General features: G+C 41.4%; 1 protein-coding gene across 2 annotated transcripts in view; it reads left to right on the top strand.

The window, feature by feature from the left end:
• The window catches only part of dpp10 (dipeptidyl-peptidase 10 (non-functional)), a 313,714-nt gene that overhangs the window by 178,252 nt on the left and 120,347 nt on the right, over window positions 1-15,115 (top strand). For both annotated transcript variants that reach the window (XM_085764884.1, XM_085764885.1), the window contains exon 3: window positions 8,965-9,060. In XM_085764884.1, the coding sequence (XP_085621010.1) occupies window positions 8,965-9,060 (96 nt within the window). The remainder of the gene's footprint in view (window positions 1-8,964; window positions 9,061-15,115) is intronic.

Here is a 15,115-nt window from a genome sequence, read left to right as displayed (position 1 = left end):
TTCCCATTATTATGATTTGTTTGTGCGGATGACATTTTGTCACTTTCTGCCAACTTTGCTTAACACAGACTGTATAGCACGGTTGGAGAAGGAATACAAGATGTGGGTTATAAATTAATTACTCTAATGTATTACTGGTATTAATAATCACTCGTAATATCTCGTAATTAACTAGTTGCGATTAATCATTCATAACTTAACAGAGAGGTCAGACTTTCTGCCGTTCACTGTGATAGCAAATGAGAAATGTGTCTCTGAAGTCAAGTGCTAGCCTAAACTCAGCAGAGATTAAAGGAACTGTATGACATCACACAGGATGTCCAACATTCTGTATGACATCACACAGGATGATGGCAACATTCTGTATGACATCACACAGGATGATGGCAACATTCTGTATGACATCACGCATGATGATGGCAACATTCTGTATGACATCACACAGGATGATGGCAACATTCTGTATGACATCACACAGGATGATGGCAACATTCTGTATGACATCACACAGGATGATGGCAACATTCTGTATGACATCATCAGTAGTTGCGTTTCCATCCACCTTTTTTTATTCGCATTTTCAAAAATTGCGAATAAATACTTGAATGGAAACGCCAGAAATTCGAAAAAAGGCAGTAAATGCGCATAAAAGTTTATACGCTTGGAGGGGGTGGATTTGTCAGCGTATCGATTAAAGGAAATGCGAGTTTTTGTGATGGAAACAGATTATGCGAATTGAGGCAGAGTTTGTGGGTGAAGTGCTGCTGGACTTCACCCAGCGACGTTCAAACAAATGGAGAACAACGCGGTGTCCCAGCTCTCCTCTCTGCACCCCGCGACACAAACGCGCTCCGTAACCCATAATCTTTTGTTTATGACGGTTAAGACTACACAAACACACGCCGTAACATCGTATATGTTATGTAACGTTATCCACCTCTCCATTTATTGATTTTTCACTGGCTTCGTATGTCAACAGATGCACATGGGCGAGAGGAGCGTAACCAAAACAGCGGAAAAGCGAGCGGACTTGCACAGTTCCCTACTGTCTTTCTGTGTAAATATCTCATGTTACAACATGAAAACCTGTGGCTTATATTCAAGTGCGGCCTATATATGTATTTTCTTTTAAAATGTAGCTGGTGCGGTTTATACAGGTGCGTCTATAGTCCGGAAAGTACGTAAATTGTCCAAGATGTTGAGTGTTAGCTGAGTGTCAACTGTTGGATACATTCACGCTCTCTTATGACGTAATCTCACGGCGCACTCCTCCTCTCCCATCGCAAAAAACTAATGAATGGAAACGGGCATAAATTCGCATTTGCTTTTTGCGCATTTTCAGAAAATCCGCTTTTAACACTAGAACCGCCAACATTCTAATCCCCCTTAAAACGCCACAGCGGTCTCCCAGACCGTCACGTGTAATTACATTGTTTCCAGTCGCAAACAGTTCTGTAAGTGGAAAAAATAAGATTTAATTTTTAGTAGTGTTAGTCCTTCTTCGTATTATGTTGTGTTGGGGTCTTGATTGGATGTGGTTGGGGGGTTAGACTGAGTGATGTTACAGCATCGCTTGTTGCACCTACAGCACACACTTCTGCCTACAGCTGAAAATGACGCATCTGGACACGTGTGCTGCTCTCATGTCAAGAGTCGATGTCGCTGTTCACTGGATTTTTATTTTTTCTAGGTCAGTTTGTTATCAACTCCAGTGTTTTACAGTTGTACGTAGTTTAGACTCCACGCCCACAGAAACCCGTTATTACCGGACTGGACAGCAGCCGAGAGAATTATTATTACCTACGTTATAATTGAATAATCATTATAAACAAGAGTGAGTAGGCTATATATATGGCGCTTTATATCTAACACAGACTAATCATGATCTAGTCTGTCCTAAGCCCACAAAATAAAGTTTGTGGAGCTCCGTTACACAGACAGTCCGCGCACCTCCGTTACATCTGCACGGAGCACACGTCAGCTGACAGCTGACAGATGCGTATATCTGACAGATGCAGCTTACAATTTCCTCATCACTACCTGAGCCACCAACCGATCCCCCCTCCCTCACGTCCCGATGAGTCTCCTGGACATATCCTGTATTCTCTGATTTTCCTTTTTCTTTTCTAACCGGCCTGTTTCAGTTATTGCCCGTATACACCTGGTGTCTCGTTCGTGCTCTCTCTCTCTCCTCATATAAAAACAAATATAGCCACATAGGAAAACAATAAGTGAAAAAAAGAAGCGCGATAACTACAAAATGGAAACATTGTAATAATTGCTGTGTGATCACAGCTGGACATAGCGATCTATAACTGCCGTTTATATGCAGCGGTCTGTGGGACCGCTGCTGGCGGTCCGAGGTATAATTGCTCAGAAATCGAGTGTGTTTCATTTTAATAAGTTGTAAGCTTCAGAAACCATTAAACACATATATTTAGGAAAAGTCACGGACTGGAAGACCTGTAGGTTTAATGTAAACAAACCTAATTTACATAAGAAAAACACAAACGGTCTGTGAGACCGTCTTGGCGGTTCTAGTGTTAAATTCGATACGACTTGGATGGAAACCCAACTTGTGACATCACACAGAACCCAGTCATAAGCTGTGTCTCAATTCAGGGCTGCATCCTTCGAAGGGTGGATTTGAAGGCCGATTACGTCACAGCGCTGCGCGAAGGCTGTCCCAATTCGTCCAAATTCGAAGGCTCCTCCAAATGCAGCCTACAGCGTCCTCCTTTCCCCTGCATTCAGAGCATGCACCGCTACTATCCTTCGCGGCCTCCCATATCCCAAGGTGCTTTGCGCTCCGTTGTTGTTATTAGCAACCTAGCCGCTAGCTATCGAACGGAGCAGCTCTGTGCTGTAGCCACGGTAACTTGGCTCTGCGGCCGGCTTGGAGGCGCGGTTGCCCGCTGAGCCAAGCCGGGCTCGGTTGACGGTTGACGCAGCCCCCGGAGGAGCCTCCGAAGCCGTTGCCTCCCGAGACCACGTAGGCTGGGTCCTCCGAAGGCTGCAGCCCCCGAATTGAGACACAGCTATAGATGCTGCATTCGGGCTTGTCAGGAATGTCGTCTCGGCCGCCATCTTGGGGGGGGGTTCCTATGGTAAAAACCATAGATGACATCATGCATGTCACGAACGGCAGTACGAGGTAAAACAAAACATGGTTGTGTCCGAAATCACTCACTCATTCCCTCCTCCCTACTCACTATAGTGGGGCAGATAAGCTCATATATGGAAGGAATTGTGCGTTTTAATGACTAAAGCATGAAACTTTCAGCATTTCATCTACATACCCCAAGGTTTAATTTCAGACGTGGAACCACTTTGGTGGCTGACCTTTAGGGGTCTTTAGGGGTCTTTGACCCCAGCATTGCATTTTTCCACATTATTCTCCATAGGAAACATATGAAAATCTGGGAAGTAAATCATTATCAACAAATTTCTTCACCATTGTGTTTAGGAAGGTGTGTAATATCATGTAATAAAATGTTGAAATTCAACTCCAGTGGGAAACCCCCTAAAAAACTACTCAAAGTTGGGGTACCCGTAACCAGATTTTGCGAAAATTCCGAAATGTTAAATTTGGCCTTAAGTAACTTGTGAGGGGTCAAACTAGGGGTTTTTCATGATTCTGAGTTGATTGCAAACATTAGTTTTTCAGCCAAAACACTCCTTGGTGGAAAAAACAGCCACACCCACTTTTCCTGCTCATCGGAACCCCCACTACCACCAATAGAATGTATTACAGAGAAGCCATTCCTTAGCATGGCAGAGGTTGTGTTACATAATACTACTAAATACTCAGTAATATAACTTATATTCTCGCCTTTTTTCTTGTACGACAATGGGCAGCAGCGTCAGAGGCGGCATCTACGTGTATATATCTATGGAACCCAGTGATGGCTGCATCATGTGACTTCATATTTGAAAACAAACAAAAAACATCAAGTACTCTTATTTTGAAATTACAGGTTAAAGCTCTTATTTTGAAATTTTTTGTCTGAAGTTACAGATACATTCAGATTACAGTTTTGAGATAAATCTATAAATCATCTAAAAAAAAAAGAGAGATACTGGAAACTTTACTGGCTTTAGCTAACAATTCAAGCCTTGCTATGCCATGCTATCATTCACGCCCACTTTCAGTCACATCTCAATCATTTATTCTGTCGAAATTTACATAATACCATGTATTTTTCAAACAAGCAACGAAATACAGTTTTTGCAAATATTTATGGAGAAATAATAAAACATCTGTTAATGAGTACAAATACCTGGGTGTGAATAGATCCCACTCTCACTTTCAAAAGCCATATAAAAAAAAATGAGCCACACATTGAAATATAACTAACTAATCAAACTTTAGAAACATCAGGAATTCACTAACAGTTGAAGCCTCTAAAACTTATTTCAATGCCATGATTTTGTCTCATTAATATTGTATGTCATGTTGGTCTCAGGCAAGTACATCTGTCTTGAAACCTTTCAGGTCACTCCACAAACAAGCCCTTATACAGGAAATCATAACAGTATCATCACTGTGAAATACGTAAAGGGATAGTTCGACATTTTGGCAAATTGGCCCATTGCCATAAAGTTAGAGTATGTTTTAGCCTTAATCTTGTTATTATCTGACATAACTGTGAATTAACAGAATATCCTATACTACTATCAAGTTATCTAAACAAATCTGTACTTGCCTTCAGCGTTTTTCAGTCTCACTGGTTTGGTTCAGTTTTGTTTCCAGCAAAAAAAACTGTCAGTGCCTGACCTGCACCACAGAGGAGACGGATAAAGTTGGTGAATAGTTGCTGAACACGGTGGAGTAGCTATATTCAGCAGATGTTTCTCCGGGGAGTTGGCGGACATCCAGCCACAGCTGAAAGCGGTGTGAATATTCTGCTTACATTTGTCAGGTGGCCAGAAACACAGCTCCAAATGAATGATAATGTTACTCTGTGCAGAGACGCTGTTTTCTGAAAGTATTCAGACCTTTTCAGTTGATTCACATTTAGTAGTGGTGCTGCCTGATGCTTCTACACTCAATGTTCCACAATGACATGAATAGAAAAAACAAAAGAATGAAGATTAAGTATTTAATCTCTCAGCCCAGCTTCCTCCCATCTCTCCTGATCACAACATTGAGGTCCACCGGAGGTCAGTTCATCTGATTGGACATGATTTCCCTATTCTCTACTGATCAGATCCGATCAGAGCAGAAACCTGAGCCGCCTGCAGAGCTCAGAACTCTCTTAGGCCATAGACTGTCTTTACACTGCAGGTCTTGATGCCCAATAAAGATTTGTAACCTATATCCGATTTTCCCTGAATGTCTGTTTACCAGTTCTATCAGAAGTGAATCATATCTGATATCTGCATTTACACCTGCTTTGTTTGTGTCAAACAACCCACATGCACACATGTGCTTTGGCTGCCAACGCAGCAGAAGGAATAGGCTGGTGAACAAAACAACATGGACACTGACGAAATGGACACAATATGTCGAGCAATTTTTCATTGAAGCATTTTTAGAGGTGCACAGAGCATTGGTCACATTTGGAGGTGGAGGAGAACAAAAGAGTCCTTACTAAGGCCTGGGTGTATGCAGCAGTGATGGCTGCTACATCGATTGTCACCGCTGACGTCAAATTGATGACGTACAGTACGACTCGCAGTATATCCAAGATGTCAGATATCCAATCTGTCTGTTTAAATTACAGATGTATTTATATCTGATTCATATTTGATCTATGTCCATGTACAAAGGATGCCTGAATCCAATCTGACTATATCTGATTTCATGCGGGGTTTTTTTCCCATTTACATGTTGATGTTACAGATCCGAACTATGCCACTTGAGAGGAAAGGATCGGAATTGGGCCACTTGAACCATGTAGTGTAAAGACGGCCTTAGAGAGGTCTCTATGATTCTTAAGGGAAACATATCATGCTCCCTTTCCACAAATTAAAATAGTTCCCAGGTGTCTTAAAGACATGTCTGTGACATGTTTTGGTCAAAATACCCCAAGGATCAAACACAGCTCTTTTCATCCTCTCTAAACAGCCCTGTTCAGAACGGCTGGTTTCAGTGTCTGTCCCTTTTCAAAGGTATAATGTGTATGAATTCCCCCCATCTAGCGGTGCGGTTGCATATCAGAACGTATTCTTGATGTTGCATTCACATGAAATCGGGCAGACGTCAGACAGACAACAGACGCTGCATGTAACAGGATAAACTATCTATATGTAAACAAGTGGTGGCACCTGAATGCAACATCAGTGCCTCCGTCCTTCGTCACACTACACAGTGGTGACAGTTTTAACAGGCGCTACCTGGAAAACTTTCTCCCCGAGCCGACAGCTCTGGTGAGTTTCTATGGTTACCTACTGTCACGCTGCCACTCAACGTAAAAAATGGCGATGCAACATGGCCGCCTCGGTTCGGTGCGTCGCCCACTTATGTATTTGTAACAACTTGTAACAACTCATTCTAAGGTACGAGAAAGCTTTCATTTGTATGCGGGTGTGATTCCACTTCAGTGAAATATGTATTTATGAAAGCAAAATTTGATTGATTTTTACTAATAAAAAGCCAAATAAGTTACATACTGGGGCTTTAAATGCAAATGAACCACTACTTGCCCCACCCCTTCTACTGGTCCCAGGTAGGGGTGAGATTATGCAAATTTGAATCCTAGTTACAGCACTGGAAGACATCTGAGGGAACAGCTTATAAAACCACATGGATTTCAACCTCGGGAGTCTGCACACTACAGATTTGTTTGTCAATTCTCACAGTTTGGGGGCCAGAAGGCAAGACAAACACCCAAATATGTGTTAAAGAGCCTTCACAAAGGGATATTTCCATAATATGTCTCCTTCAATGGATGAGCTGTTAACTCAGCCACAAGAGAAAAGAGGTGACCAGGAACCTGATGGTCTCTCTGACTGAGCTCCTCGGATCCTGTGTGAAGGTGGGAGGAGCCTCCAGAAGTGTACAACACTACTGTACTGTACACTGTGTACCTGATCCCAAAATGATGAAAAATAGCTCCCAGTGTTCCTCAGATGTAAAACCATCAGTACACCCCCCCTGGTGTATTCCACGGTTAGTTAGACTTTCATTGCCTCCATAAACAAACATGCTGTGCGGAGTTATCAAGGAAAGCCAACATGGCTGACATTCAAAACGACTTGGCCCTCCTATTTTGCTCACAATCAGCAGCTGTCCCGTTCACGGGGTGATTTGTGTCGGTGTGTTTTCTTCTGCTAAAGGCAGAACGTTTCATAATTAAAAAATGAAACACATCCCGGGGCCTCGTTGGAACAGCTGGAGGATTCTCCAGCCCAGTAATAATGATCCTGTAACTGAACATATGAACAGCCATTGTGAGAGAGCATACTGTTCCATGTGCAATATATTTTATTTCATTGTCAAAGATGTTTTTGTGTGTGTGCTTGTGCATGTAACATGTCTTTGTGTACAGTGTGTATCTAGTTTAAAAGCACACAACACATTATCGTGACAAGCAAATGCAAACATCCATCTGTCCTTATTTTCCTGTGAAAATACAGACGCTCTGGGTTTTTTTTGTTTTGCTTTTTTTTAAAGTTATATTTATGTGGCTCTGCTTTAAAGATACTTTCATCAAGTTCTTTTGCCACTCAAGCAGCATGTAAAAGGGTTCATATGTGGGTTTTTTTTGTCGTGTTTTGCTGTGTTGTGTTGCCCACCCCATGGCTGCAGTAACTCAGACAGTACAGTCATGTGCAGACAGCCATGTAGGAGAAGGCTGAACGCTCTCTGCAAGAGCTGCCTGATATTTCTCTGTGGGTTTGTCACCTGTCTCCTCCTACCACCTGTCACATCACACAGAGCCATGTGACCATGTGGAGCCACATTCATGGATGGTTTTTAAAGAGGAACTATGCAGGATTTTCACCTTAACTCTGCTACATTTTACCTCAATTAAACAGCTTTGGAGTAATTGTGATGGTTAAATAAATACCTTTTAAGTTGTTCCAGGGAGAATGGAGGCTCTCTGCCTTCCACCTAGCGTCTCTTGGCTGAAAACCAACCTTGTAAGATCAGAGCCTCCGATGTGTCTCGGCAGAACCACGACACAAACGCGCCCCGTAACCCGTAATCTCCTGTTATGACAGATAAGACTACACAAATACTGTATACACATTGTAATCATATATGATAAATATTTCTTCTCTGCTGCATGAGTTGATTCCTCGCCGGCTTTGTTGTAAACAAATGCACATGGCCGGGAGGAGGGTTAGTAAAACAGTGGAAAAGCAACCGGACTTGCATAGTTCCCCTTTAAAGAATAACATGTTTTTTGTTAGGATCCCTTATATTAGTTATGGCTTTTTTTCCCCTTTTATACTGTTTATCATATTATCTGCTGTAGTCACTTTTTTTTAATCTTTAGCATGGTAAAGCATTGACTCTTAACAGTTTACATGCTGATTCAATAAGTCCTTTACAAATAAAATTAACCAATAATATCGACCATTGTATTATGTGGGTAAAATGTTTAAATATAAACTGTATATTGTGAAACATGATGTTCTTCCTCTGATCACACCTGCACCAAGTGTGTCTGGAAAGTTCAGTATCTCCCACACAGGATGTAATACTTATGCAATACTAGCACTTGTGTTGTCATCTGAATGAGAGTGAATGGAGTGCTAAATCAGCATCAACAAGGTTCCCTCAACAGGTTTTACATTGGCTTTGGGGTTATCATAGAAAACAGAGTTATATTAAACCAACCACAGCACGGTCAAATGGCTTCAACGTCTCTACCACTGAGTTCAGCTCTGACATCTCCTACAAAAGCCTTTTTTCTGACAAAGTTAAAAACTGCAGGTATAAACACAATGAGGCTGGAAAAGTTTTTATATATCAGTTTTTATACCTCACACGTGTTTTTTTTTCCTTTGCAGTTGACAACCAAGCCGGCAGTGACACCAAACTGACGGTGGAGGATTTGTTCAAACCTGAGTTCAAGGTCCACGACCCTGAAGCCAAATGGATCAATGGTGAGTTACCACAGTCAGTGTCACCTGAGTGAGAGCCTGCATGGTGAACTGCCTCCATGCTGCCGTACATACACCTCCACCAAACCCACCTGGACTTGTTTCTTGACACAACACCTCACTGAGTTGTGTGAGCCTGCTTTGCTAAAGCAAACAATAGAGCGCCTCTGTTCAGTGGCAGAGAGATGACATCTCGCTCTCCGTGCTGTCTCTCCTGCTTTGTAATCGAAGCTCCCTGAAAACAGCCAGCAGACAGTTTTAAACAAGGCTGACATCTTTCACCCACCTTGCATCTAGTTATGCAAATTTGGGTGTTGGGATTTGTTCTTTCTCTACTTATTTACATCATATTGATTCTTTATTTGGCAGAAGGGGATCATATGTTAAGCCTGGAAGCCTCTGGCTGGAAATAAACTCAAGTGCAAGTGAATCTGATGATGGTTTTTGTTTAGAGGGAAGGAGGAGATAAAGAATACCTCAGAGGAGGAGGATGGAAAGGATCGTGGCATCCCCACATTACTCCGTGTGCCTCCTCTCCTGCAGATTAGTGTGTTTGTTTTGGCTTTCCTGTTTGTTGCCCATCGACTGCACCGCTCTCAATCCGCGGCCCGGGGGCAAGAGAAAGAGGCGAGGCCCTTCTGCCCGTCAATATTTCATTCCCCGGGTGACATTTTTCCCACTATCTTCGCAACGCCATCTCATTCCCCGAGATGACCTCAGGCTTTGACGGAGAGAGCAGCGGCGGCGTTGCGCGCCGAGGCAGTCAGAGAAGTTGGCTTTATGGCGCGGGTTTGTGGATGGATGGGGCAAAATAGACCCCAGACAAATGGGAGAAGATAACAGACGGACGGGCGGCAGGGGAAGATTGATCGCTGGGATTTGAAGTAAAAATGAGATTTTCTTTTTTCCCTTAGACAGAGGCTTTGCAGGTTTAGGACTGAGAGTCTTTCATCTCTGTCTACATTAGAGATAATGTGAAGGACCATATCATCAGCTCCAGTGACTGATGGGATGCAGCGGAATAACAAATCACACTTAACGTTACATTTACACGTAATTAGCACAACTGTGAAAAGAAAATACGAGCATCATACACATCATTTATAATTACTGAATATAGAATAGTGATGTCACCATTACAGATTTTCTTGGTACTATTATTGTCAGAGAAATAATCACGGTATTACGATCACGATTATTATGCATCAATAAATTTCAAAACACTATGAATGTGTAAAATCAAATATAGTCAAAATATAATGACATTACTAATCTCTTAATATAGGACCAGTTATTAATCCGCTGGGGGAAGTGTTTGAAATATTTAAGTCATTAATTGCCATCTATACCAAATGTTTACGTTTATTTTAATAATTTTTTTACAATACAAATGACACACTAACATTTAAATTCCTGCCAGTTCAACGTTACTTTAGATAAATGGACCAGTATCTGTGCATTTACCTTTACTTTGAAGCACATCTACCGATATAGTTCTGACATCATCTTTTTCAGAAAGTGAATTTTAGGAATCTTTACGATCAATTAATTGTGGCATTTAATACCACGATTAATTGTGAAAACAAGTAATTGTGACATCCCTAATATAGACACTAATGTCTTTGCTTAAAACATACCATAGTGTAAAATCTACTCATGCCTAACTGCCCATTATACAAACTATGGAAAAAACATAATGTCCCATAAACAAATATTATGCAGTCCTACTGAATTTCCCATCTGCACATAGATTTTTACATAAGAATTTCATATATATCGACATGTATGTCTAGTGCATACAAAAATATGTACGTATGTTTGCTTACACTGGAGACGCACTGTGTGTTACATGAATATAAATCTCAAAGCCTGTCAGTGTGCGTGTTGATATTATACACAGAAGGCTCTGACACCACTTTCACACAGCGAGAGAGTAAACATCTTCCACCTGAGCCGTGTTATAGGGGATTTGTGTTCATGAAGGCGGAGCAGAGGAATGTGTGACGTCAGGTTTTTAGCATGAACCGTACAGCAGAAATCGCCAATTCACTTCCTGCAGCGGATTATTTTAGACAATTGTGGAAGAACAGATAGTCCACTGAATCCCACATTGACCCTGTTGCATAATTGATGTGCGATAGAGACGCAGCGTATATGCAGACCCATTGTATGAATGTATGTATGAATGGGTGAATATGAGTCATGGTGTTAAACTAGAGAAGCCTGTATAAATGCAGGATATTTAGCATTTAACGTAACGATGGTAATCGCCACATGAGTCATGGGATGTGATCTGATGCAACAGATCATGCAGAGGGAGTAATCTCGTATCCCGCCCCCTTTAATTTGTCAATTCTCACTGAAAAGCAAATGGATTGTTGCAACCGGTTCTCCACATGACCCTGCTCTCTATGGAGCTAGAACGGTCTCATAATGAATAAATGCACACAGAAATTCATAAATGCACAACAAAGTTTCACAAATGTATTTGGGGATTTGTATATACATGTGACTCGAAACACAAATACATTTTCAATGCACACACAAATATGTTTCATTTCATATGTAAGTAAAAAATATCCACATATAAAAAGTAAGATTCATAAACATATTTCCAATGCACACACAAATCTAAAAAATAATCACAAATACATGAATGTTAAAGTATTTGCAATCTTCATCAAATACGCATTTGGGGCTTGTTACATTCATATATGAACTGTTGGACCTGTATTTACAAAGTGCTTTTAATTTGTAAACCTCCCTGCATTTGTGTGTGAAACTTTTGAGACTCCCCTGACGTGACTCTGATCCACAAATGCGTTTTTTCTAAGAGGAGGTTGTCTGTAGCCAATCAGATGTCTCCCTCCTTTACAGCCAATCACGTGAGTGTCTCCCCCCACGAGGGGTGTTTATGTCATTAAAACGCGCACCGCAGGCAGGCAGGCAGCCCGTGCTGTTTGAACGAGAGGCTGGAAGCTAGCCGGACGGCGCCGCTTGGAGACGAAAGATGGCCTCTGGCAGTTCAAGTGTAAGTAAAAAGTACTAATTTCTTGTGAATCTTTTACATAAGTCATATTCCAGAAATATGAATGACTGTTTAGCATGAATCGTGACGTTAAATCAGGTCTGAAACATGTTTTCAGTGACAGAAAGTAAAATAAAATTACTTTCCCGTGTGTTCTCCTGTGTGTTTTGACTGGAGAACATGAGACTGTCACCGTCCCAGACAAGTTAATTTTAGAGTTAATGTGAATAACCGATTCACTTTGCTACACACGGCTAACGTTAGCTCGCCGTTAGCTCCGTGTTAGCTGGCGGTTAGCTCCGTGTTAGCCATGTTAACCGTAGCTCGTCTCCGACTTTTACCGACCGAGATAAATACGGTTTAACATTTAACAACCACGGCGTCATGTTGGCAGTGATCGGTAGGATCGGTCTCAAGCCCCCAGGTTTATCCATGAACTTACTATCTTGCTGGTGTCATACTGTACTGATAAATACCAATTATGGGGTGTCAACATCTACACGTGTAAACGGATACACGGATAACAAATCATAACCGTTTAGAAAAATCAATAATCGATTACACGCCTTTTTTCCCTCCTCCTCCTTCATTTCTCACCAATATAGTATTTTTAGGGGTGATAACGTTGCCTGAAAGCTTCAGATAATAATGGAACTGCGTGTCAATCCCCCCTCACTTTATCTCCGCGTAGCCTACCCGTCTCTCTCCAGCTGACCTTTCTAAATAAAGGCAGAGGGGAAAAAAACACAGACTCCTCCGGTTTGTACTGCGAAGGAGGCATAGCTAGTTCATGTTCATGTTCCAGCTTAACAAAACCTCTAGCCCGCGGTCCCCCCAGAGTTAACACGGTACTACGAAGTTTATCAACTTGCTCCTGACGCTCGGCTCAGCAGCTGAGCAGCGTCTTCCCTCAGCTGAACATCTGCAGGCGGAGACGCTCAGAGAGAAAGTCAACAGCAGCGGATCAGCGCATCCAGTTCCACTAGACTTTCAAAGTAAATGACGCCAGCTGTAAATGAGTTACATAGTTAAACAGCTGCGCTTTTATAGCCGATTTTATTATTAAACTCTGAATATAACCTGGTCGGGACCAGGTTATGAGCTAAGCATTTACCATGGTGATCTAGCCGGGTTAAACGAGAGACACCTTTGTAGAGCCTGGCTTTAGACTCAACCTCGCTAACCCACTAAACTGGCTTCACCCCTCCGTCTCCTCTCTATCTCCGGTTACACGTGTAGAAAAAATTGTAAACGTTGACACCCCTAATACCAATAGAGGTGGGGGTTTGTCATTTACTGCTGTGAATTCACACACAAATGGCTTAAACTGAAGCAGACAGTCCTGCACCTCTCAACAATGTTTTAATTTAAGTTCTTGTGTTTTTCTGTGATTCTAAGGAGCCACTGTGAGAGCTGAGTGACCGGTGCCAACAGAAGGAGGACATCATGTGTGGAGCTGCTATGATGATGAAACCAGAAAACCTCTGATGAGAGAACAGACCAACTGTTTTATTATTCTATGTCCACATTTGACCTCACACTTTTTAGGGTGAACTTAAAATTGACAGTGAAGATTTGGAAGCAGCTATTTTCATAGTCCAGTTAATACAAATGCTTTATTCAGTCCATGGTTGTTATCATTGAACATGTAATAATAAAGAAAGTTACTGTGATTAAACTGTAGTATTTCTTTTACATATTTACCATAACCTCATGGTCAATGTAATGTGACACTTAGGTGAATTATTGTTTTCAGTATCATAGATTAGTTGACAAGAAACATCAGGAAAGCACAAGCTCTGATATTCATCTCTGGATGCTTTATTATTTCAAGGAGGGTAACAAGATTAAACATTTGTATTTTTCTTGTGTGTAGTGAAAGCATTCATAGAAATAGTCCTGGAATTTATTATTGATTACAGCAGTGTGTCGTGGTGTTCATGTTACTGTACAGATCTGGCCCATTAAAATTCAGTGAAGCAAATCTTAGTAAATTAATTTCATGTTTAAACTGCACTAGTAATTTTAGCATTTCACAGCATTGAAAACGTTTTATAAGCTGTGGATGATGTAAAGGTGAGCCATACTGTCAACAGACAAGCTTGTATTGTATTAGCTGAATTTCCAGTGCAACATCATTTTGGTAACCCGCAAAAGATATGTGCATATACAAATATATATATAATAGGAATGTAAAATAATAGCTAATAGCTGGGTGAATGCAGTGTAACGTGGAGCTCCAGTAGCCGATCATCGGTGATTCAGGCAGCAGGTGAGGTAACATCGAGTCCAGGAGCCGTCACCCACCAGTCTCAGTCCATGACAGTTTCTGTGTTGCAGCTTTACAGTTTGAGACAAGACAGAAACTTAAGTCTCCGGTTCTGTAAAACAATTTAAAACACTATCAAAATATGTTTCACAGCTTCACATTAGCTTATTAGCCTAATGCTAACATCGGCTACAATAATATGACATTACTCCTTATGGGATAATCGTGTAGTTCAAACATGGACATAAGATTCTGAGATTACTGTAACGTATTTATAAAGTTTACCTCGAGTTGTAGATGCTAACGGTGTAAGCAGCAGCCTAGCCGCTCTGCACATCGTTGAGCCTGAAGCTAGGGTTAGCCTCTCGTCCAAACAGCACGGGCTGCCTGCCTGCGGTGCGCGTTTTAATGACATAAACACCCCTCGTGGGGGGAGACACTCACGTGATTGGCTGTAAAGGAGGGAGACATCTGATTGGCTACAGACAACCTCCTCTTAGAAAAAACGCATTTGTGGATCAGAGTCACGTCAGGGGAGTCTCAAAAGTTTCACACACAAATGCAGGGAGGTTTACAAATTAAAAGCACTTTGTAAATACAGGTCCAACAGTTCATATATGAATGTAACAAGCCCCAAATGCGTATTTGATGAAGATTGCAAATACTTTAACATTCATGTATTTGTGATTATTTTTTAGATTTGTGTGTGCATTGGAAATATGTTTATGAATCTTACTTTTTATATGTGGATATTTTTTACT

The sequence above is a fragment of the Trachurus japonicus genome, chromosome 21 (assembly GCF_045865225.1).
Source record: "Trachurus japonicus isolate A0001 chromosome 21, Traja_1.0".
Lineage (NCBI taxonomy): Eukaryota > Metazoa > Chordata > Actinopteri > Carangiformes > Carangidae > Trachurus > Trachurus japonicus.
This window is presented reverse-complemented; position numbering and strand designations above follow the sequence as displayed.